Source organism: Rhinolophus hipposideros (genome assembly GCF_964194185.1).
Source record: "Rhinolophus hipposideros genome assembly, chromosome: 9".
NCBI classification, from domain to species: Eukaryota; Metazoa; Chordata; class Mammalia; order Chiroptera; family Rhinolophidae; genus Rhinolophus; species Rhinolophus hipposideros.
The window spans coordinates 18086583-18109803 of record NC_138055.1 but is presented as its reverse complement, the minus strand read 5'-3'; the positions used below and the strand labels follow the sequence as shown (position 1 = coordinate 18109803).

General features: G+C 41.5%; 1 protein-coding gene across 1 annotated transcript in view; it reads left to right on the top strand.

The window, feature by feature from the left end:
• The window catches only part of ANO4 (anoctamin 4), a 300178-nt gene that overhangs the window by 136178 nt on the left and 140779 nt on the right, over nt 1-23221 (top strand). Inside the window, exon 6 of the mRNA XM_081061537.1 lies at nt 22574-22674. Within this exon, the coding sequence (XP_080917663.1) occupies nt 22574-22674 (101 nt within the window). The remainder of the gene's footprint in view (nt 1-22573; nt 22675-23221) is intronic.

The following is a 23221-nucleotide window of genomic DNA, read 5'->3' as shown; positions in this document are numbered from 1 at the left end:
ATATCAATAATTGCTAAGGAGAAGAAAGTACGGAACGAAGTATTGGGAGAGACTTGCAATTTTATAAAAGTTGGCAAAGGTGGGCCTTTCTTCCAGGGAAAGAGAGCAGGAAGTGCAAAGGCCCTGCGGTGTATTCATGGAAAAGTGAGGTCAGTATGAAAGAAGTTGACTGAGCAAGGTGGAGAAGAGTGAGACATACACCAGAAATGCAATGAAAGCCAGATGACATCAGGCCTTACTGGTTACTGGGGAACTTTAATTTTTCTCAGTGAGGGGGAAGTCCTTAGACAGCTTTGAGCAGAGACATGACCAGATCTGGTTTCTATTTGATTAGGGTCACTCTGGTTGTCTGATGATATTAAACTATGGGAAGGGGGAAGCAAGGGCAGAAGCAAGAATCCAGGAAAGAGATGCTGGTGGCTTGGTTAGGAGCACAGCAGAGGAGATGTTGAGAAGAGTATAAAGCAGAGCTTTTGGGAATTGCAGACAGTACACAGACAGCTTCAATGAGTTATGTGAGAGAGAAGAGTCATAGGCTATTCATGGGTCATATGCTATTTATTTAAAGAGTTGAAAGAAAGAAGTTGCCTTTGTTTATCTTCTCTTGATGGCAAGTAAAACATTGAGTTTCCAGTTATGACTCTGATACAAAAAGTCTTTGTAAAATAATTATTTTTAAAAGTAAATTAAGGAAATAGAGGAAATGAAAATATTTTGGGTGATATCCAAATTTGGCAACAGTTGAGAAGGTGGCACAAGCATGATTGCAGTCTTACGTGGCTAGTGGTTGTGGCGGGCAGACCCTAAAGTCTGTGATACCCACTTTCTGGTTTTCACACCGCAGTATAATTCCATGCCCTTGAGTGCAGGCAGGACTGTGACTTGCTTTTTTAAGCAATAGAATATGGCAAATATAGGGGAATGTCACTTCTCTGATTATGTCCTGGTACAGAAGATCCCGTCTCAGCCGACTGACATTAGACTACTTTATGTATTGCTAATGTCTGTTCATGTGAGACAGACATGAAGGTGGCCCTGTACAAAGATTGGGTGGCCTGTAGAAGCTGAGAGTTGCCCCCAGCTGACAACCAGCAAGAAAAGGGGACTTCACTCCTATAGTCACAAGGAAATGAATTCTGCCAGCAACTGAGAGTTCTTGGAAGCTGATCTTTCCTCAGTCAAGCCTCTGATGAGACTGCAGGTCTAACCAAGCCCTGTGTGACAGCCTGGGGACAGCCTGAGCCGAGGACCCAGCCAAGCTGTGCCTGGATCCTGACCTACAGAAACTATGAGCTCATTAATGTGTGTTGTTTTAAGACTCTAAGTTTGTGGTAATCTGTTATGCAGCAATAGGAAACTAATACAATGCTGAAGGGTCTGGGGTCAGATATTGAGTGCTCACTCGTTTCCACCATTAAAAGATGTGTGCTCTTGAGAAAGCTATCTCATCAGCAAAATGAGGCTAATGATGAGATCTATTTCATGGCTTATTCAATAATTAAATAATCCATATTAAGTGCTTATCTCTGTACCTGTCATATTGTAAGCAGTTAATAAATCTTTATTATCACCAGTATAGTTATATCAGCTAAACACAGTGTATTAACACTTTTACTTTTAAAACAGCTTTTCAGGGCAAACTTTTTAGAAAAATGTTCTTACAGTTTACAAATCACTTAAAATGTAATCATTAGGAATAGCAATATCAACTGACCATGTATTGCTAATGTCTGTTCATGAATGAGATTTATGATTATCTTTAATGGTCTTAGAAAAACTCAGAATACATTAGGTAACAAGTTTAGCACTGTCAAGGTTCAGACATTTATCTGGTTTCAGAGGATTTGGTTTGGATTCATCAAGAATGAAGTTATAGATCAACCCAGAGCTGAAAACCTGTTCTTGACTGCTATCCTAGTCTCGTTTTACCTCTATCCAAAGGAAACCATCACAAAGACTCCAATATAAAGTGCTCATCTCACCCACGTTGTTCTCTGCCTTCACAGGCTTCCTGCCCATATGACCCTTTCTATTTTCATTCCTGTTTATGTTCTGCAACCACATCCAGTTTGTTGCTATAGATGGTCTCTCAGGATTTAGAGCTCTGAGAGACTGAGGAGAGAACCAAGGCCTCCTTACTTCTTTCACCATTAAAACCATGATAATGAGAGTCTAAAATAAATGGGTATCACGACAAACTGAACTATACACATTCCTGTCCTTTAATGCTTTGGGGTCTCTAAAGAGACTTAGACTTTACTCCACTTAATAATCCCCCTTTCTTATATGTCACCCATATGTATTACCAAGGGTCTCAGGTTGGCATGAAGAGAAAGGAAAATTGAGGGGAATCATAAGCAAAGAGTGAACAAAGCAGATTTTCATCTAAGCATAAAAGCTCTGAAGATCCCTTGGAGGTCTGTCTTAGTCTGTTTCGGCTGCTATAACAAAATGCTACCGATTAGGTGGCTCAAACAACAGAAATGTACTTCTCACAGTTCTGGAGACTGGAAGTCCAAGATCAAGTATCCCATAGATTTGCTGCCTGTGGAGGACCCACTATGTGGTTCATAGCCAGCACTTTTGCTGTGTCTTCACGCAATGGAAGGGGTGAACTAGGTTTCTGGGGCCTCTTTTATAAGAGCATTAATCCCATTTGTGAAAGCACCACCCTCATGACCTAGTCACCTCCCAAAGGCCCCATCTGCTAATACCATCACATTGGGAGGTTAGGATTTCCTCATCTGAATTTTGGGGGGCACAGACATTCAGACCATAGCAGTGTCTTTCAAGAGTCACCATTGTTGATGCACTCTTGCAGGGGCCTTTTTCAAAAAGTGAAATCTTAGGTTGAACTTCCCAAGCAGAAGCAGAGCCTGAGGCAAGGATTCTTGCTAAGGTTGTTCATTGGTGCCGGGCTCTCATGAGAAAGGGGAGTGAAGGAAGTAGAAGAGGGCACAGGAGAAAAGCTAAGCCAAGAATATGTTCTCTGATCCAACAGGAAAGCTCTGGAGCAGAGAACATCACAGAGCTGGGTCACCTTTAAAGCAAGGGTCCCGTGTCAGTCAGTCATTGGGTGAGGTGTGTGTAGGTGATGGGAGGTGGGCACTGCTCCTGTTTGGCAGAGGGTGATTCGGCAGCACTCACGGCAGCTCGACTTCCAGGCTGGGTGTTATCAGTATTCACTACCACTGATACCAAGTTCGGAGTAGAGATGCTGCCAAATCTGTGGTTTCAGACGGCCCACCTGGAGTGCCCAGCAATCAGCAAATTCACGGGGTCCTCGATGAAAGTACAGAAAGGGAGAACACGTACACAGAGGCATTTATTCTGCTTTAATTTATCCAGTTTTCCCTCTAAGTTGAGTATACGATGTGTTAAAGCCAAACATTCCACGTGGCTGGTATAATCACTTTGAGGGGAGAAACTGTGTCATACTGGTTTTTGCATCCTGAAGACTTAACCCAGTCCTTAGTTGATAGAATTTTGACTTTGCTACAAAAGACTGTGAATAGCTGATGTCCATGGCTGTCCCAATTCAGTTCCACAGTTTCTCAACCTCAGCACTGCTGACGTTTTGGGCTGGAGAAGTTTTTTCTGGTAGGGGCTGTCCTGTGCACTGTAGGATGTTTAGCAGTATTCCTAGACTCTACCCACTAGATTCCAGTGGCACTCCCCTCAAGTAATGACAATCACAAATGTCTCCAAGCATTGCCATATGTCCTCGGGGCATGTGTGTGTGTGTGTGTATCTGTGTCTACACCCATGCACATATCTTCCCTGGTTGAGAACTATTGAGTTAGACCCTTTGACCCAACATTATGTAGTTTGTTGCATTGTCCATGACGTAGATTGAGGTATTGAAGGCAGCTATTCCATTCTTTCATTCATGTGGACCAGCTGATTGAAGCACTCTTAACATCAGATTATTAAATCAGAAAACAGGCTTATGTATGAAGTGTGACAATTAAGTTTGCGAACTTGTTGCAATGATGTTGCTAACCTTTTTTGATATCAGAGGGATTATTCGTTATGAATTTGTACCAACTGGACAAACAGTTAACCAAGTTTACTATTTGGAAGTGCTGAAAAGGTTGTGTGAAAAAGTTAGACAACCTGAAATTTTCACCAACAATTCATGGCTCTTGCATCTCGACAATGCACCAGCTCACACAGTATTTGTCTGTGAGGGAGTCTTTAGCCAGTAAACAAATAACTGTGTTGGAACACCCTCCCTACTCACCTGATCTGGACCCCAATGACTTCTTTCTTTACCCAAAGATAAAGGAAATATTGAAAGAAAGACATTTTGACGACATTCAGGATGACAGCTTTGATGGCCATTCCAGAAAAAGAGTTCCAAAATTGTTTTGAAGGGTAGACTCGGCACTGGTGATGATGCATAACTTCCCAAGGGGAGGACTTCAAAGGTGATCATAGTGATATTCAGCAATGAAGTATGTAGCACTTTTTATAGGATAAGTTCATGAACTTAATTGTCAGAATTCATATTTGAGAGGAAGCGTAGGGTAAGTTAAGATTGGCCTTTCAGGCCAGACAAGTGGGATTTAAATGTACTCACAATTTCATCACTTACTAAGTAAATAACTAGGTAAGGCTTTTAAACCTTTCTGTGCCTCAGTTCCTTCATTTATTAAATAGCAGGTGATCTTAACTGATGGGCTGTTATAAGGATAAAATGAGTTAATACATTATGACATGCTTAGAAGAGTGAAGCACATATTAAGTGCTCAATAAATGCTTGTTGGTGGTATTGATAGAGAAGAGAGTGGCTTCCACCAGTGGTCATCCTGATTCCTTATTGAGCCTTGTTGCCTCTTGGACTGAGGGTCCCTGGCCTGTGCCTGGTAGGTAGGATTCAGTCCTTTGTGGTATCATCTACCACTGCCCTACATCAGTCCATCAGAATCTGGGCCCTATTCTCATTGGTCCATCTTGTTAAAGCAGCTTCATCAAATTTGGGATGGGGTGGAGGTGGCATTCTCCCATCTCCATCTCCATCTGTCTTTCTGTCTCTGTCTCCCTCTCCCTCCCCCAAATCTCCCTTACTTGCACTTTAATTTTTGAGACCAGTTAAAGATCTGAGGGGCTAGTATTGCCTCAACTGTTTTTTTGCTTGTTTAGGAAGACAAAGTTTAATGAAAACACTTCTGTTGCCAGGTCAAGATGACCAGTACAAAGTTATCTTGAACTGACTTACTCAAAGGATTGTTCTAAAGCAATACCTATTTTATATGACTCATGCATAGTCCTTTACTTAAGATAGCACAACATTCAGGGGAAAAAATAATCATTAGACAAGGCACAGCTGAAGAAGTGAAGTGATATAATAAGCTGCTGTTATCATCCCACAAGCTGAAAATTAATCGGAAAGATCTCAGTGGTCTCAGTGGAATTTGTCTGATGTAAAACACGTTTTGCATTGTCATCATGTATTATGTACCAAATGTAGGCATCACATTGTTACAGCTATGAAAAGAACTGAAGTACTTTTTCTATGATGTTATTTTTGTTCCTGTTTTTGTTTTTGTTTTTGTGTTTTTGTTTTTTGTTTTTTGCTGCATGTTATGTTAAATTGCTAAAAGTTACTCAAAGTATATACTAGAGGTCACTAATTATTTATTAAGGAGATGGAGAAATTTCAAAGCTTTGAAGCAGTCCCCACAACTGTAAATCCATAGTCTGTAATTCTTACAAATGGAAAGTTTGACAAAGATGAATGGTAAGCTGAATTTTAATAACCAAGCCTGATATACTTCAGTTGCAAAAAGGATGATTCAGCACTGACCCTTGAGGCGGGGACCAATAACTTACTTCTTGTTGTGTCTTAGGCATAGTTTAGGAGCAGTTGATGGTAACTGATGATTCCATTTCTAGATGGAGTCATTTTTTATTCATTCATCAAATATGTCATGAGTGTCTACTATTATTGAGGGAAGAATGGCATTAAATAAACAAATAAACATGTCAGGTGTGATGAGTGCTGTGGACAGAATATGCAGGAATACTGGGATTGAGTCACTGTTTTATTCCAGGAGTTCAGGAAAGTCTCTAAACTAATGGGTGCCCTAAGCAAAGAGACATTGGAATTTGCACTCTTAAGTCCAACTCTCTAAAGCAGTTTAGAGTTTTCTCACTGTTGGAGGTATGTTTGCCTTGCATTTTCCCATGTGTGGGTTGGGATGAGCACAGGAAGAATAAATGGAACAACTGAATGGAGGCGGGGTGGGGGCGGGGTAGGTGAAAGATAGGAGGAGATAAACTGGCTGGATTTGGCTGAAGGGGAGGGTAGGGAAGACTGTGGTGTTTGTATCTAAATGACCTCTCCCCGGGCACAGAGCTGGGACAAATCAAGTGTGTGAGCACTGTTAGGACCTTTGGGGAGACCTGGCCTGGTTGCAAATCCTCTCCCTAACTTGTCCTTTGCCAATTGTCAGTTTAACTTCTACCTCTTTTGAAGCTACCTCTTTGGTGGTCGTCCACACTTTTGTCTACACATACACCAAAGTTTCTTCTTTGAAAGTCTTACCTAGTGCTTTTAACTGCTGTGGCTCCTCTGTCAGTTACAGTTCTGCAGGAAGACAAGCTACTCTGTGTCTTCCAGGAATGGAGTGTTTAATATAGAGGCTCACACCACTGCTAAAAAGGCTGGGGAGTGAAGGACAGGAAGTCGCCTCCACTACTTCCTGAAGCGCCATAGCAATAGGTCCTGTAAGCTGACCTGGAAGCCACTAGGGAATCTCAGGCATTGCTGACTATGGCACGGATAGATGGTTCTCACAAAACTTAACGGAAGCTGTCTTTAACTTACACAAATAAGTTACACAACTCTCTCTAACTGCCTACCTGGGGATAGAAATAGCCTCTTCTTTTCCACCTTCCAGGTTTCACCTGAGTACCCCTCATCTTCCCATGGGGAAGGGGATTCTGGGAAATGTAGTCCCAGCTTCTCCACAATATGTGAGGAGACTTAACAAGGAGGGAGCACAGGTGCCAAGCTGACATCACAAAGTATAGGGCAGCCACCAGCCCTTTTCCTAACAGAGTGGATCGGGCCACCTGTCCTTTCAATTAAGTTTTGCTAGCCTCTCCTTTGTCACAAAAATGGTTTTGCAGTTTATGTTATGAACCCTAACACTGCACCTCAAGGTGATAGTAGACTAGCTTTTTCTGGTGTTTTACATAGGCATGGCTGGGCAAATTGCCCACAGTCCCAGTACCTCCCCCACACCCACACCTTTGTTCTGATGCTGACACTAAACTGTTCTCTTAAGCGGAGCTAAGTTCATTGAGACCAAATCTTTAATTTGTTAGTCAGACAGTAGCAGTCACAGCCTACATAAGGAAACATTCATGTGTTTGTGATGCAGTTAAAAGGGGCAGAACGAAGGAAAGACAAGCTGAAAACGCCTTCTGCACTACTGCCCACAAGAGGAAGTTTCTCTCCACCACTTCTGGCTCCTGTGGTGTTAAGCGCAGATCATCATGCACATGGATACTTATTATCTATTATATTCCAGGCACTGTGCCAGGCAGTGGAGAATCAAAAATGAAAGTGTTCCAGTTATCTATTGTTGCATAACAACTCCAAAACTTGTGGCTTACAACAACTCTCAAATCTGCAATTGAGCAGTGTGTAGCAGAAACAGCTTTTCTCTGCTCCATGGGGCATCAGCTGGAGCAGCACCTCTAGGGGTCTGGAGGACCCTCTTTCAAAATAGCTGACTCGCGTAGTTGGAAAGTTGGTGCTGGCTGTCAGCCGAGAGCTCAGTCAGTCCTGTAGGCTGTGGACCTTGGTTCCTTTCCATGTGGACTTCTCCATAGCCTTCTGTGAGGCTCCTCTGCCTCAGGCTTCCTCATGACATGGTGGCTGGGTTAAGGCAGGACAAGACAGTGCATTTGTATGATCTGGACTCAGGAGTGTTTCTTCTGCCTCATTCCACTGGCAGAGGCAGGATCAAAGGGAAGGGACACAGATTCCATCTCTCAGTGGACAGTGGCAAGGTTCTAGAAGACATACGGGATGAAAGCTCTTGTCAGGGCCATCTTTGGATACTACAGCCTGCCACGATTTACTTAGTGTGTTTAAGGAACTCATTGACTAGCAATGAAGACAGACATGAAATGGGCGTTTAGAATACAGCCTGAAGAGTTTCTGTAAAAGCACTCAGGGAACTTCAGACTCTGCCCAGAGGTTTCAGAAAGGTTAGAGGAAGGGACCTGTGTGTTAAAGGATGAAGAGGTATTTACCAAGCAGAAAGGTAGTGGAGCGTGGCATTCCAGACTGGAAACAGTATGAGCAAAGGGACCGTAACTTCTGCGGGAGGCATCATGGCTCCTCGGTACATCTCTCCTTCTCTAGTTGGAGTGGGAATCCCACAAGGACCTCATGGCTTTCCCCACACAGCTGAGCATATGCCTGGCTCATCATTTCATCTTGACTTTCACATTGTTTATGCTCACTCATCAATTTTGCATGAATGTAATTTGTCAGCGATAATTGTTCTCCTATGACTTCATGACTGGAATGATACTAGTGAGATATGTATTTCATTTTTCTACTCTTTTATTTCTTTACAAAGTTATCTAACCTAATATCATTTAGTTTATTTGCAACCAAATCCATCCCACTGTACTTCTACTTAAATAAAGTCATCTCGTTGCTAGATTTCTTTCAGGCCAAGGGTTTTCCTAAACCAACTATACCAGCTATTACCTGCAAACTTAACCAAGATCATGATGGTCTTCCAAAAAGATGGCATTTATTGCTCACTAGAGTTCTTGTCCTTTACCTCCATTCTGACTTTTTCTACATATGGTTGAAATTAAAAAGAGCCTCATGGAAGGCTGGGAATAGAGCAGGCAGAAGAATGAAGCTGTACTGCACACAATTTTCCTTGACCTTAGCAGTCCAGTGGGTGGGAAAGAAAATGACGTGCAATGAGACCTCATGTCCATTAGTGTTTCAGAAATGCATTAGGTGTTCTCTCGAGACCTCTCCTCCACAGTCTGTGGGCTCCTGGGTTTAGTCGGGATATTATTTTGGATTGCACAGCAGTAAATTACTTTGGCATTCATTCGCGGCTGCCTTGGTTCAGTTTTTCAGACTCTAATAAGTACCTGTGGGTCCTCTGAAATCTAGTCCTTCATTTGGTGACTCATGGATACGTGATGTTGGAGGTGCCTGATGCTGGAAAGGAATGCCATTCTCTGTACAAATTCCAGTAGAATGAAAACCTACTAGTCTAGATTCTTTTTGTCGTGCAGAGTTCTATTTGGTTGGCAAAACAAAGATAAACAATCAGCAGGTATATACTGAATTTTACTTTGTGACTTTCCTTTTCTTTTCCCTATTTATACTTAGCAAAGCTGAACCTTAATCCCTTTAAAATGAAGTCTCTTTAGGGAAGGATAGTTCTAAGTAAACCCTTAAATACTGAGCTAATACCTGGAGCTGAAACTTGCTTTCAATGGGTTTAAATATTCCAAAAGGTCACTGGGAAGTACATGGAATATGATAATGAGCCTGCTGATTAATTGTCCCGGCCACTTTTTTAGCCATCATTTTATTTCCTTCATTACTTAGCTTCAATTTCATAGTCTAGCATGATGACCGCTCCTTTACAAGCACCTGAATTCTCTCATTCCTTTGTTTCTTTGGCTTTTTTGCATGGCAAAGCCTTGACCTTTATGAAACACCACCTTCTTTGTGCCTGCACCTGAGTGGTTGAATGTTGCTATAGAAGACCACGCAGACGGCTTCACTTTAAATCATGACCACTGTCTTAGATGAGAACCAAGGAATGCCCAGTGAGCCTAGTAGGTTTGCAGTCCTCCCCAGCCCCCCATAACAATGAACTAACTTCATGCCTCCCTCCCGCCTTCCCTTCCCTTTCTTTACCTTATTCTTTCATTCATTCATTTTTAAAACGTCATTCAATAAATGTAAAGTGCCTGGCACAGTTCTCGGCACTTGGAATACATGGGTGAACAAAGAGCCCTTATCCTGTGACACACATTCTGATGAAGGAAGCAGTGAACAATAAACATGATAAATAAGTAAATAGCATAGTAGGTTTGAAGGTGATAAATGACATGGCAAAGGAAAAGGTAGAACAGGGGATGAGAGTGCTGGGGGTGAAGGTTTAGTCATTTTCAACAGGGCATTGGGGAGGGGTCTCCCTGAGGGTGACACCTGACTGACGAGTTGGCCGACAGTTATTTCGTACTTTCTTCTTATCCGTCAAACCTCCCCGCTCCTTCATCTGTACCACCCCATCCCAAAGCACACACAGGCTTTGCTGATAACCATGCCTATACTCTGGTAGAGAATAGAAGCAATGGGACAAGAACTTCTGCCACTGTCCCCACACTCTCTGCCTTCCCTTTGTCACTATGCATGGAGTGTCTGCTGCTATCTCTGGAGCCCTCCTATTATGTGCTGAATCCCCTCCCCTTTCACCTTCTCAAGGACTTTGCTCCTGTAATTGTCTCCTCTCTCTCCTGCATTATCAGTTTTTCCTCTCTACTCAATCATTACCAACAGGCTTCTGTTACTCATCTTAAAAAGAAAGATGGTTTGACCCCCCTGTTCTCCTCCAATGGCCTCCCCATTTCTCTTCTCCACTTCACAGAAAAACCTTGAAAGATTTTCTGGCATCATTGTCTCCTTTTCCTCGCCAACCAATCTCTTTTCAAATTGGTTCAGGCTTTCTCCCTCAACATTCCACAGTCACTGCTTTTATAAAGGTCACCTATCAACACATCCAGTGGTCACGCCGTCCCTTATTATCTTGTTATCTTATTAGCCTCATCAGCAGCATTCATCCAAATGGTGGCTTTTTTCCTCCCTTGAAAAACATGCTTTTTAAAAAAAAAATATATTAAATTTATTGGGGTGACACTGGTTACTAAAATTATATAGGTTTCAAGTGTACAATTCTGTAATACATCATCTATATATTGCGTTGTGTGCTCACCACCCAGAGTCAGTTCTCCTTCCATCACCATATATTTGACCCCCTTTATCCTCTTCTATATCCTTACCCTCTGGTAGCCACTAAACTATTATCTGTGTCTATGAGTTTTTGTTTCTTTATTTGTTTGTCTTGTTCCTTTGTTGCTTTCAGTTTTATATCACACATATGAGTGTAGTCATATGGTTCTCAGCGTTTTCTGTCTGACATATTTCACATAGCATTATAATCTCAAGATCCATCCATGTTGTCACAAATGGCAGTATTTCATCTTTTCTTATGGCCGAATAAAATTCCATTGTGTATATATACCACATCTTCTTTATCCAATCATCTGTCAAAGGACATTTTGGTTGTTTCTGTGTCTTGGCCACCATGAATAACCCTGCAGTGGACATAGGGAATGTGAATTGGTGCAGCCACTATGGAACACAGTATGGATGTTCTTCATAAAATTAAGAAGAAAATTACCATGTGACCCAGCAATCCCTCTTCTGGGTATCTACCCCTAAAACCTGAAAACATTTATCCATAAAAACATTCTTTTCTTGACTCAGGAGACATGTCATGCTCTCCTTGGATCTCTCCCTTCTTTATTGGTCCTTTTTCCATCTCCTTGCCTGCCATCTTCTGTTTGGTCTCCATCGTTAGAGCATCCTAACATTTGGTCCTGGGTCCCCTTTCTTTCTATATCTCTATCTCCCTGTGATCTCATGACATTCCACACAGGTCTTTACATGATTTTTACATGTCACTCAAGACTTTGCCATGAGGCTTATGGCAACAGAGTTTAGTTCTTGATCTCAGAATAGCAGGGGGAGAGAGAAGGAGACTGCTATTGTAGTTACCAGGGACCCAGCATTACATAAACTTCCTCCAGACACCTGCCTCTGTGGCAAGGAGAGGTGAATCAACACCAGTCTCCACGGCTTCTGCTCTAGCTCACTAGCCAGAGCTCATTATATGCTTCCAGTCTGGTACAGTGGGCTAGGAAGCTTAGACTTCCATGTACTGTGAAGGAGAGGAGAACCAGATGCCGGGGACACACTCATGACACCTACAAAACATGGTTTCAAATAATGATGTATAATGATCTAATATAATTATGTATAATAATATGTTACTATATAATGTTATCCAATAATATATATAGTTGTCATACATATGCATAAATATGGCTTAGTCTTGTAAAGTAAGCAAAGTTGTCATAGCATCATTATACCAATGAGGAACTGATATGAGTTGTGTTATAATCTATCAGCTACATTTCTCTGTTATCAGAAATCACGTGAGCCCTATTTCTTGACAGCTTTTTTATAACCCTTAGGTCAAAAGCACATCGTACACTATATTGCTGCATGCACTGTTACTGCATTCTCCAATCCTGATCAGCATTCCACCAAGAGATAAATACACTATGCCTAGGAGGGATGTCATAACCTTTCCAAGAGCATTAGAAAGTATTTCTGAAGTTAAATTACTTCTTCACTGGCAGCAGACACCCTGTTCATCTGTCCTTTCTGGGTCATGCTTCTTTCATGGCTGTTAATCGCTGCAGCTCTTGAAGGGCGTAATGATATGTGGGTTATTGATTGGGTCAGAACTATTTATAGTTATCAGTGGGCTGATGATTTGTGATGATATAAAGTGTAGGTGTGATGATACAGTTGTCCCTAAGTTCAACTTATCGAATACGCCACCTTGAAGGAATAAGGAGATGTTAAAATGATCTGTAACAAGTGAAAGAACTTTTGAAGTTGTGGGAGTCAGAATTGACATTGTTTACTTTGAAGACAGATTTATTACTGCATGGAGGGGGCATCCACAGAGGGAGCGTTTTCTCTCCTGGGCTCCCAGAGGATATTAGACCAACTACTATTCATATTCCTCAGACTATTTGTAGTTGTTATAATACTTGCTCTGTTGAATTATGAGTTCCCTGAGGTCCAGGAGCACGTCATAGCCTTCCCCATATCCCTAAGGGCCAACATAATGCCTAGGATATAGCCAGGATTATCTTTAGGCATTTGTTGAATGAATTTGTGAGTGGTTATGTTGTGAAGAAGAGAAGACACTTACTTTACACAATAAATCAGTAATCCTAAGTAGATGATGGGGAAGAGTATTCCACCACAGTGTGCATTCATTAGCGCTACTTATCAGATATAATTTTTCTTCCTGGTGACCTTGTAGACAAGATCTATAAGGTGGTTCCCTATAACCACTTCTATCCAATGGTCAAGGTGCAGAAGTGACATGTGTCCTGATGAGTCCCTCTGAGCTCTGCCTGTCCTTTGGATTGATCCATCAGAGAGAATCACAATCACTGCAGTGAGCTGAGCTGCAATGGACACTTAGCACAAATAAGAAATCAACCTTTATCCTAGCACACCAGCCAATAGAAATAACGGACTTCTAAATTTTCTGGTAGCACATATAAAAAGTAAAAGATGAAGTTCATTTTAATATGTCTTATTTAATATAATAGATCTAAATTATTATCACTGTACACATGTGACACAGAAATTAAGGAGACACTTCACATTTTTTTCAGACATTCTAAATCTTCACAATCTATTAGATAATTTCCACACACAGCACATCTCAATTTGGGCTAGCTATATTTCCAGTGTTTGATAGTTGCAAGGAGCTAGTAGCTATCATATTAACAGTACAGCCTTGGTAAGTCACTGATATTTGGGGCTAGTTGTTGTTGCAGCCTAACTTAGCCTATCCCAAATGATACACCAAACATTGATTTTCTTCAGTTATCCTGATGCAGTAATTTTCCTAGGCTTGAGGGAGGGATCACCAGTGTTGATGCAGAGTAACCAAGTTGTATCAGAGTTCACTTAGTAAAATATTTGAAAATGTGTGCTCATCAACTCAGCACTAGTTCTCTCCTGATTGTGGCATAGAGAAGTGGTTTTTTTGCACCTTTCATAAATTTAAACCATATTAAACCTTTGTAGCAGCAAGAAGATGAAATTGTCCTATCTAATAATAGTGTTTGAACAAGCTAATCAATGTCAGAAAGCTACTCAGAGCCTCGGTCTCAAGAGGCTCGTAAATTAACTTAGGAAACATTCATTCTCAATGACCAAGTGCTTAGTAACACACTGGGTGCTGGGGATGTAGCGGTGGAGAAGCTGAACAGTCTCTGATGGCCATTAGTGAAATACACATTACAGAATTAATTGAAATATGACCTATATTAGTTTTATATTGCTGCATAAGAGGTTACCTCCAACTTAGAGGTTTAAAACAACATATGTTTATCATCTCATAGTTTCTGTGGGTTCCGAGTCTGGATTCAACTCAACTGGATCTTCTAATCAGGACCCCACAAGGCTGCCATCAGGTGTCAGCGAGGCTTCATTCCTTTCTGGAGTTCAAGGTCTTTTCACATGGTTATTGGCAGAATTGAGTTCCTGGTGGTTGTTGGACGAAGGTCCCCAATTTCTTGCTGGTTGCCAACCAGGGACTGTTCTCAGCTCCTAGAGGCCCCTCATGATGTCCTGCCCTCACCGGCCCTCGCACAACATAGTAGCTCACTTCTTCCAAACCAGCAGGAGAATCTCTCTGACCTTGAGACTCTCTTTTAAGGACTCACATGATTAGTTCAGACCAATCCAAGGTAATGTCCCTTTTGGTTAACTTAAAGCCAACCAATCAGTATCCCAATCACAGGAGTGCTATCCCCTCATATTCACAGGTTCTGCACACACTGAAGAACAGTTGGTTATTCAGGATGTGTCCACTGGGCAGGTGGGAATCTTGCAGGCCTTACAATTCTGCTCACCATTTAACTTGGGACCTGACAGAAGAGGATTTACCAGGCAGAGAAAACAGTATATGAGAAAATCCTGAGACTGTCAGGAGTTTGGCAATTGGGAAAAAAGAAAGAAGGCCCTTGTGACTGCAACCCAGTGGTACAAGATAAGGGAGTGGCCAGATCGTGCATTGTCCACTTTAGTGATTTTCAAGAGAGCCATGGGAAACGATAAATCACATAGATCAGATGTCTCTGATGTCAATGGGAATATACAAGGCAAGAGTGTAATTGGAGGAAGCCCAGTGACAGAGCTGTTGCACTCTTTAAGGAGGTAAAGGATGGTGGCTTAAAGGAGGATGGTGGCAGTGGAGGTGGAGAGAAGTGGACGAATTTGAGAGGAATGCAAGAGGTAGAATCAATAAAACGTAGTGACTAAATGGATGTAGGGTAAGGAGAAAAAAAGAAGTCAAAGGCAACTTCTGGACTTGAGCAACTGGGTGGATGGTTGTGCCATTTCCTGAATTTGGGGGCACTAAGGAACAGTTTTGCCAGAAAAATAGATTCATTTTAGACACATAGAGTCTGACATGCCAGTGAGACAGCTGAGGACAGATACCATGTTGGCCATTGGCTGTGCTGATCTGGAACTTGGAAGAAAGGCCTGGGGCAACGTGAATCTGGGAGACATCAGACAATAGGTGTCATCTGAAGCCATTGGGAAGGGATGAGATCTCCCAGGGAGAATAGGTAGATGAGAAAAGGGCCTGGGTGGAGTCCTCAGGGAATCCTCCTTTAAAGATCTAAGCCGTAGTGAGTGGCCATTTCACATACCTATTTCCTGTCGCTAATGCTAATGTCATCTTCAGGGAATGAATATGTGGTTATTTGGGAACATACAGTGCCTCCCAGGCTTTTCTCTATCAGGTATAGTCAGTGTATGTGAGTGTGTGTGTGTGTGTGTGTGTGTGTGTGTGTGTGTGTGTGAATTGTGGAGAGAGAATTGCATCAAAATCAGCTGAAGAGTTTTTTTGAACTACACTCACAATTCTGATATGTCCCTAAGGAAATCAAGGATTTAAAAATGCAAAAGTCTTTTTAGAGATGTATGCCCTCATTTTTCAGAGAAAACTGAAGCTCAGAAAAGTACAAGTCATTTACCCAGTGACACACAGCTGGGTAGGTGGCAGCCCCACTGAGAGGAGTTGAAATTGCTTAGCAATTACTTCAAGCCCTGTAACCCGACCATCAGTTTCAGAGACTAGATTCCACATCCACCAATCAGCTGTAGGTTAGTGGAATGCCCACTTAAGCATGCAGTAACTATCGGAGAAAGAAATTCTTGTTTCTTGAACCACCTACTGTACAACAATGTTACCTTCAGAACAACTCTGCAAGGTGGGTATTATTATTCCCACTTTACAAATGAGGAAACTGAGGCTCATGAACTAAGTAACATGCCTGGAAATACACAGGTAGGGAGTGGCAGAACTAGGCTTCAAGTTTGTTTATACCACTGGCATCACGTTCGTTTTAGAATGCAGAGGGAACTATATAGACAGGGACTGTACCCTGACTTCCATTATGTCACTCAGCATTTTTCCAAAAAACAAAATGACAGTGGGATTGAGTCCAGGAGAAAACATATTCACGTTAGCCCCAGGTTTTCTCCTGTGGAGAAGCAGTTCTGAAACCCAGCTGTCTTTGCAACAATCTGAGTTTTCTCCTTTCTCACTGTGTGATCTTAGCCACCGTGCCCAGTCTCTCTGTGCTTCAGTGCCCCGTCTGTAACAGATCAGGGTAATAATGATGCCTGCTTCACAGGGCTTGTGTGAAGAGTAGATTTAATGTGTGTGAAAGCCCTAAAACACTGCCCAGCATGTAGTATGCACTATGCACCTCTACCGCTCCTGTTTTCTTTCTCCACGAGGCTTATCTGACTTCCCAGTTGGAAATTAACATCTCCTTTTTGCCTCAGCATTTTAGGGGTTTGCTTTGTTTCACTAACAGTGTAGTTATGAGCAAGTAATACCCAGGTAGTTGCCTCAGGGATACAGAACAGATGCAAGTGGCTACCCTGGTTTGACACTTTGTCCTCGGTAGGTATGTGGAAATGTCATGCATATTTATACCCGGGACCCTTTGCCTTTGACTCTTCTCACTGCCTGGCATGCTGTCCCCCTCGATAAGGAAATAGCCTTTCTCTGCACTTTCTTCAGATTTCTGCTCAAATGTCACCTTATCAAAAGGCCTGTCCACTCTACTAAAATAGCATCTCCTCTCACCATTGCTTTCTCTTTCCTTACCCTTTATTCTTCTTCTAAGCGTGCCATCAGAAAGGTGTGTTGATTGAGGGCCTGTGTCCCCAGTAGAACTTGAACTTCATGTGGGTAGGGATTCGGTCTGTTGAATGTTGTTGAAAAAATGCACATCCTTAGAGGAACACGTGGCAGGTGCTCGATGCTGTGGAGGGACAGGAGACAGGACCTGGGGACTTGACTCTCAGAGTTCCTTCTAGTTTAGCCTTGTCATCAAAGATTGTAAAATCCTTCTCAGATACTGGTTCCTTATTTGTCATCTTCCCAGGTCATAACTTGGAGGAGTGCTGTGTTCTTACCGTCACCACCACCAATATGGTGTGGCTCTTCTTGGGGATAATGATAACTAACATGTTTTTAGATGCACTGTGAGCATCTTCCCTGTATTATGTCATTTAATACAATTCAATAGATTGATACAGAGGGTGCCAAAAAAATGTATACACATTTTAAGAAAGAAAAGAACTGTATTAAACCTGTAATACTCAATACATGCTGATAACAAAAGAGAAATACAAGGCACGTTTGACTTCTGCAATGACAAGAGGTGCTCAAAGTGGTCACCATCAGAGTCCAGACACTTCTGATTATGGCAAACGTCGTTGGGTAGACTTCTGTGGCGAGAGTGTAGACTGTTCCAACACCACAGCAGAAGAAGCAGGACTTGTTGCTGTGTGAGGCCTTCCGTATCTTCCCTTGTGCACATCACACCATGCGTCTCAAACTTATCATGAATGTGTGCAATTGTTGGCTGTGTTGGAGGTTCCGTTGCATATTCACGTCGTTGTCGTTGTATTTCCACAACGTTCTCAAATTTCAAATACCACTTCAAAACGGTCTTGCACTCCTCAAGTGACAACCATGCTTCTGCTGTTTTCTTTGACTGTCCTGCCTGTCTCATGTGACACTAGCATTCATTTGATTAACGCCATCTTTTGAGTGAATGTCATACTACACATGGCTACCGTAATTCAATTCAACTTCGAAAGGTAATACATAGATAACATCGCTTAAAGTGTGTATATATTTTTTTGGCACCCCCGGTATTGGCATTATTTCCCATTTTACAGTTGAACAAACTGAGGCATAGAGAGGTTCAAAAAAAATAGTTTGCCCAAGATCCCAGTGATGGTAAGAGATAGACATATGACTATGTGCAGTCCAGCCTCAGAGTCTGCTTTTCTAACTAACCTCTGGAATTCAGCTTCCTATGGACCTATGTTCTCTCCCAGAGTGACCTCATCCAATACTGAGGATTTTAATATTGTCTGTATCTCAGCCACACTTACTTTGTCTCCCTGGCCCAGACTCCTCGCCTGAGCTCCAGACTCATTTATCTAACTATGCACAAGCCATCTCCTCATGGGCTTAGTATCTTGAACTTAACACTTTCAAAACTGAACTTATGATCTTTCTCCATGCCCCTGCTCCTAAACTTATTTGTCCCTTAGTGTCCTCTTCTCGGCAGTGATATCAAGGGTCATGAGATGCAGAGATGTGTATATCTGTATGCATGTCTTTGAGAGATAGATTGCTTGGATTAGATAATAGCATGCTATTTCTTCTTTTCTTAGCTATCACCTTGTCTAACCTTGTCTTCCCTTACTAAATTGAAACATACCAAGGCAAGGACGATAATTTCTATATCTTTGCATTCTTAGCATCTAGTGCATAGAAGGTGTTCAATATGGACTTGAATGAAGGCAAAAAGAGGAGGAATGTTTTCTGTGAATCATATCTATTTCTATTCCAGGTAGCTTTCATGCTACTATTTAATTTATCCTTTATTCTTCTAAGGATATTTCCCAGATTCCTCTAAGTGGGCATTTTTCTTCTCGCCAAGCTTCTAAGGGATTTTTATTGCAGTGTGTTAATGAAACAACTCTGGGTTTCAAAAAAGTCATTCTAATTTCTCTTCACTTTGACATTTGCCCACTTGGATTTATTTGGAAAAGAATACTTAATAATGAGGAAAAACCCTATTTAGACATAGAAGCATAATCATTCAGCAGTAGAGAAATGAGTGATCCCTAACCCATATAATTAGCAATCCTCTATTTCACATTTATTTTTCTGGGCTGAAAAGCTCAGTCCCTCCTTGAGAAACTGAATATAAATAGTAAGCCTTATACACACAGAGAGACATACGCATGGGTGCATGTGTGCACACACACACACACACACACACACACACACGGGAGCCATGAATAGACATGCATGATCATTCAAGGGAGTTCAGGTAACATTTTTCTCAGGTTTATCAAAACAATTTTTAAGAGGCTCAAATCAAATCTCTGTTCAGTAGTACCTTCATTTTGCTCTTTGTTTTTGTTGCTTTGTTTTCTAAAATACGAAATTCTTTTCAGATTAGTTTCTATAAACTGATAAAGGAACGATTCAGAAATTGTGCAGCTCCAGTACATACAAAGTCATGAATTTATTTCACCCTCAGAGTTCAGTAGGTAAAATTGACAAGGGAGTCAGGGGACGTGGGTGTGGCGTCCGCTCTGTCCGGGATAAACATTCAGTTTGGCTGCAAGTTACTTGACCTAGTCTCTCCCTCCTTCTTTAAGACATGGGAGGAAAGCCTCTCTCACAAGGGTTGTGTGGGAGTAAAATGAGGTAAGGTGTGAAAGTACTTCCAAAATTGCAAAGCACTAAAAAAATCATAATCGTAATAAAGTGATGGTCTTATCATTATTCCAATTGAAATAATAAGAAAAAATATGTCACATGTATCATGCTGAGTGAATCCAAACAGCTGTGATTTTATGCAGAAAATGGTTGAGATTGGAATTTCAGTTGACTCAGTATGTATTCAGGTAATGAACTTGGCTTTTCCACACACAGAAGTGTGGCATTTGAAAGATGCCTTAAGTGGAATATACTAATGTTTCTTACGTTCATGGGGATCTGCACAATAATTATTATTCCACTAGAAGGTTTATTTTCTGTAAAACTAGCAATCGCAGTAATTCCATGAAGAGAGTATATTCTAAGATGACATTGTGCTCTAAATCAAGGTTTGGTTGACTCTGTGAATCAGTCAGATTCTGTGAATCAGTTATATTCTAATATCGTCTGCCTAGTTGCACATTTTTACGGTTTCCCTCCTAGACGAGAGAGATACAACAGCGAGTGTAGAATCTTGTAGGAAGGCTAGGTGAATTTAATGAATTCCATTGTCACTATTAAAATTTCCAAGTGAGAAAGCCACAAAACCTTCCCAGACTCTGAAGTATATCATAATATAAACAAAAGACCCATTTTTAGCAAATACAGTCTTTCATCTGCTTTATAACTTGGAAAGCTATACTATACGTTGAGAAACAAGTGGTAATCTTCTCCAAAGCACAAAAATGCTCGACTGATATACTGTGAGACCATATCAGAGCAGGGCATCAGTGCATTTGCAGACATGGATTGGACAGGATGGAGAATTTTGTGTGTGTGTGCTCTGTTTCCGTATGTTCTGGACAAACATTGCCACCCATGAGCTCATCCCTCCTGGCTTCTTAGTCCTGACTATCCTGTGCAGGGAGGACCTAATATAATCGTTTACGAAACAGAAAAGTAACTTGTGCAGTGACAGCACTGGCCATCACATCTTCAGTGGTTACTGGCTTGTCCATTCCCTGGGTGGTTGCCTCATTCACAGTAACTTGCTGTCTTGGCTCGAAGAGAGACTTCATCGACAGTCACTTCCTGCTTCACAGGACACACAGCTTTCACCTGGGCCAGGACTAACTATTCGTATTTCACCGTATTCATGAATTATACAAATATTGGTTAGGCCCAGAGGAATCAACCATGAATAACAGAAACATCCCTTGTCCTCAGAGGGCTTTCAGTCAAGGGTCTGCTTGACCTGAGCCTGAAGATAAAACCTTATTGCAGCTTGAACTACCAGAAAGTTTGATTTTTCAGAGCAGTATCAGAGGGTGCCCTGCCCCACCATTGTGGGTTTTGGCCCTGGCCCTCTTCCCTGTGGGAAATTCAGCATCACCAGAGTCCCTGAAAACATTGTATTATAGTTGACACTAGTTTGACTTTTATACTATCTTGAGGCGTTCTTTTGAATTAAGTACAGTATTTATAAGCCCAGCAAGAAAACCCTGAATGGGAATATGCGAAATGATAACAATTATACATCATCTATAATTGAGACATAATTCCCTGTAGCACAGATTTACCTTAGCTAGAGCCTAACGTTGAGCTTCTATTTTTGTCAGCTACATAAAAATATTGGATTGTTTCGAAATACTATTATAAAGAGAGTTCAGCCACAAAGGCCTAACATATCTGTCAACATTCTTCAACTATAAAAGTTTAAATGACATGCAGTCCAGAACGACCCTGTGTGAGAAAGAGATGAATCAATCATGGGTCATGTTGCTAAACTAAACTGGTTTGGCTCACTGTTCTATCATCTTCTACCTCTTTCCACACCCAGCCCTCCCCCTGGGAAATGACTTCCAAAGGAAATCTCACTGGCAATGTCCTTTTGGCCAGAGACATAGACCAAAACCTGTTGGGTGGTAATCAGGGTGTGAAGTCCTAGTTTTGCTTCCCTAAGTTCTGTGTTGATAAAAAGCCCCACAGGAGGCCAAGGTTTTGGACCAAAGAACATAGTCCTTTGAAAAAGCTCTGCCGGATACTGACCCAGATTTAAGTCTCACGTCTCTTAGGTCCCTCCATCTCCACCACCACCAACTTTTCTTGTCCTGGATGATTGAGCGCACCCCTCCCTCTCTTTGCTTTCATTGCTGTGTTGTCTTGTAGTTGATTCCCATACAGCAGCCAGACTGGTCTTTGAAAACCTAAATTCAAATGGCTTCCTAGTGTTCTTAGAATAAATTCCAGCCATCTTGTTGTGACCTGTGAATCACTGCACACTCTGGCCCCTGCTAAATTTTTCAGCCTCTTCTCATGCCAATCTTTATTATTAATACACTCCAGCCATTCTACTCTCCTTCTGTCCCTCAAATGTAGGAAATACCAAGCAATTTCCCAATTTAGGGCCATTGTACCCAGAAACTCATCACACGCTCTTTACCTGGCTTCTTTTTTCATCTCAGCTCACATGTCCCCTCCTCAAAGAGGCCTTCCCTTGACCTCTTCTCCAAAACAGTGTGTGCACCCCACCCGGTAATTTTTCCCCCATTACTTTGTTATCTTCAGAGCACTCATCATTATCTGAATTTGTCACTCTCTTTTTAACTTTTTACCTATTTTTTTAAAATATATTTTTATAGAATGTAAATATCATTCAGATCTCTACTGTTCACAGCTAGGTCTCTAGGACCTGCCACAGTGGTATATTTGTTGAATGAATGTATGCACAGGTAATGACCCAGGTTATGGCTGAAGAATGCCGCAAACTTAAACTCCATACAAGTTCATGCTTTCTAAGTTCCAACTCAATTTAAAGCGTAGGAGAGAGACTTGGATATGATTTTCAGTTTAGTTTCTTTTTTCTGTTTCAGTCCTCTATAATAAATAGTGACATTATCTTTGTGAAGTTGCATGCCCCATGGGAAGTGCTTGGAAGATATGCAGAACAAATGAATGTAAGAATGCCTTTCAGGTAGGTGTAAATATATTTTCCCCTACTCTCTCTGCTGCTTCGCTGCACACCTAATGTGCTCCTCTCTCTGAACAAACAAAACTGAAATGCAGGCTGCAATGCTATTAGAGAAGAAAATCCTTTGAACATTTAGGAAGTGCAATAAGTCTTCATAATCAATAATGATTCCATGGCTTTTTGTGAAAGTTTCTGGCTAATTCATTCCTTAGTAGGTAGATATTTCAAGTGCCTGTGAGAAAGAAGAATTTTCCAGGTGACAGTTTGATTTCCCAAGTGCCATTTTTGGAAGCCCCGAGTACAGCTATTTGAAGGGCCAAACTCTAGGCAGCAGCAGTACCAGGCAGTATTCATGGTCTTTACGGACAAGTTCCTTCCAGAAAATCGTTAAAACCTGCTTCCATAGAAACAAGTTCAAAAAATTTTATGAAAACACGCTTTATAGTTAAAAGTAACCTATTTTTAAATTTAAAAAAAAATCAGTTTGTGAATACTGTGCAAACACAAATATTGATATTTATTCCAAAAGGAATGGAAACTACTTTGTGTG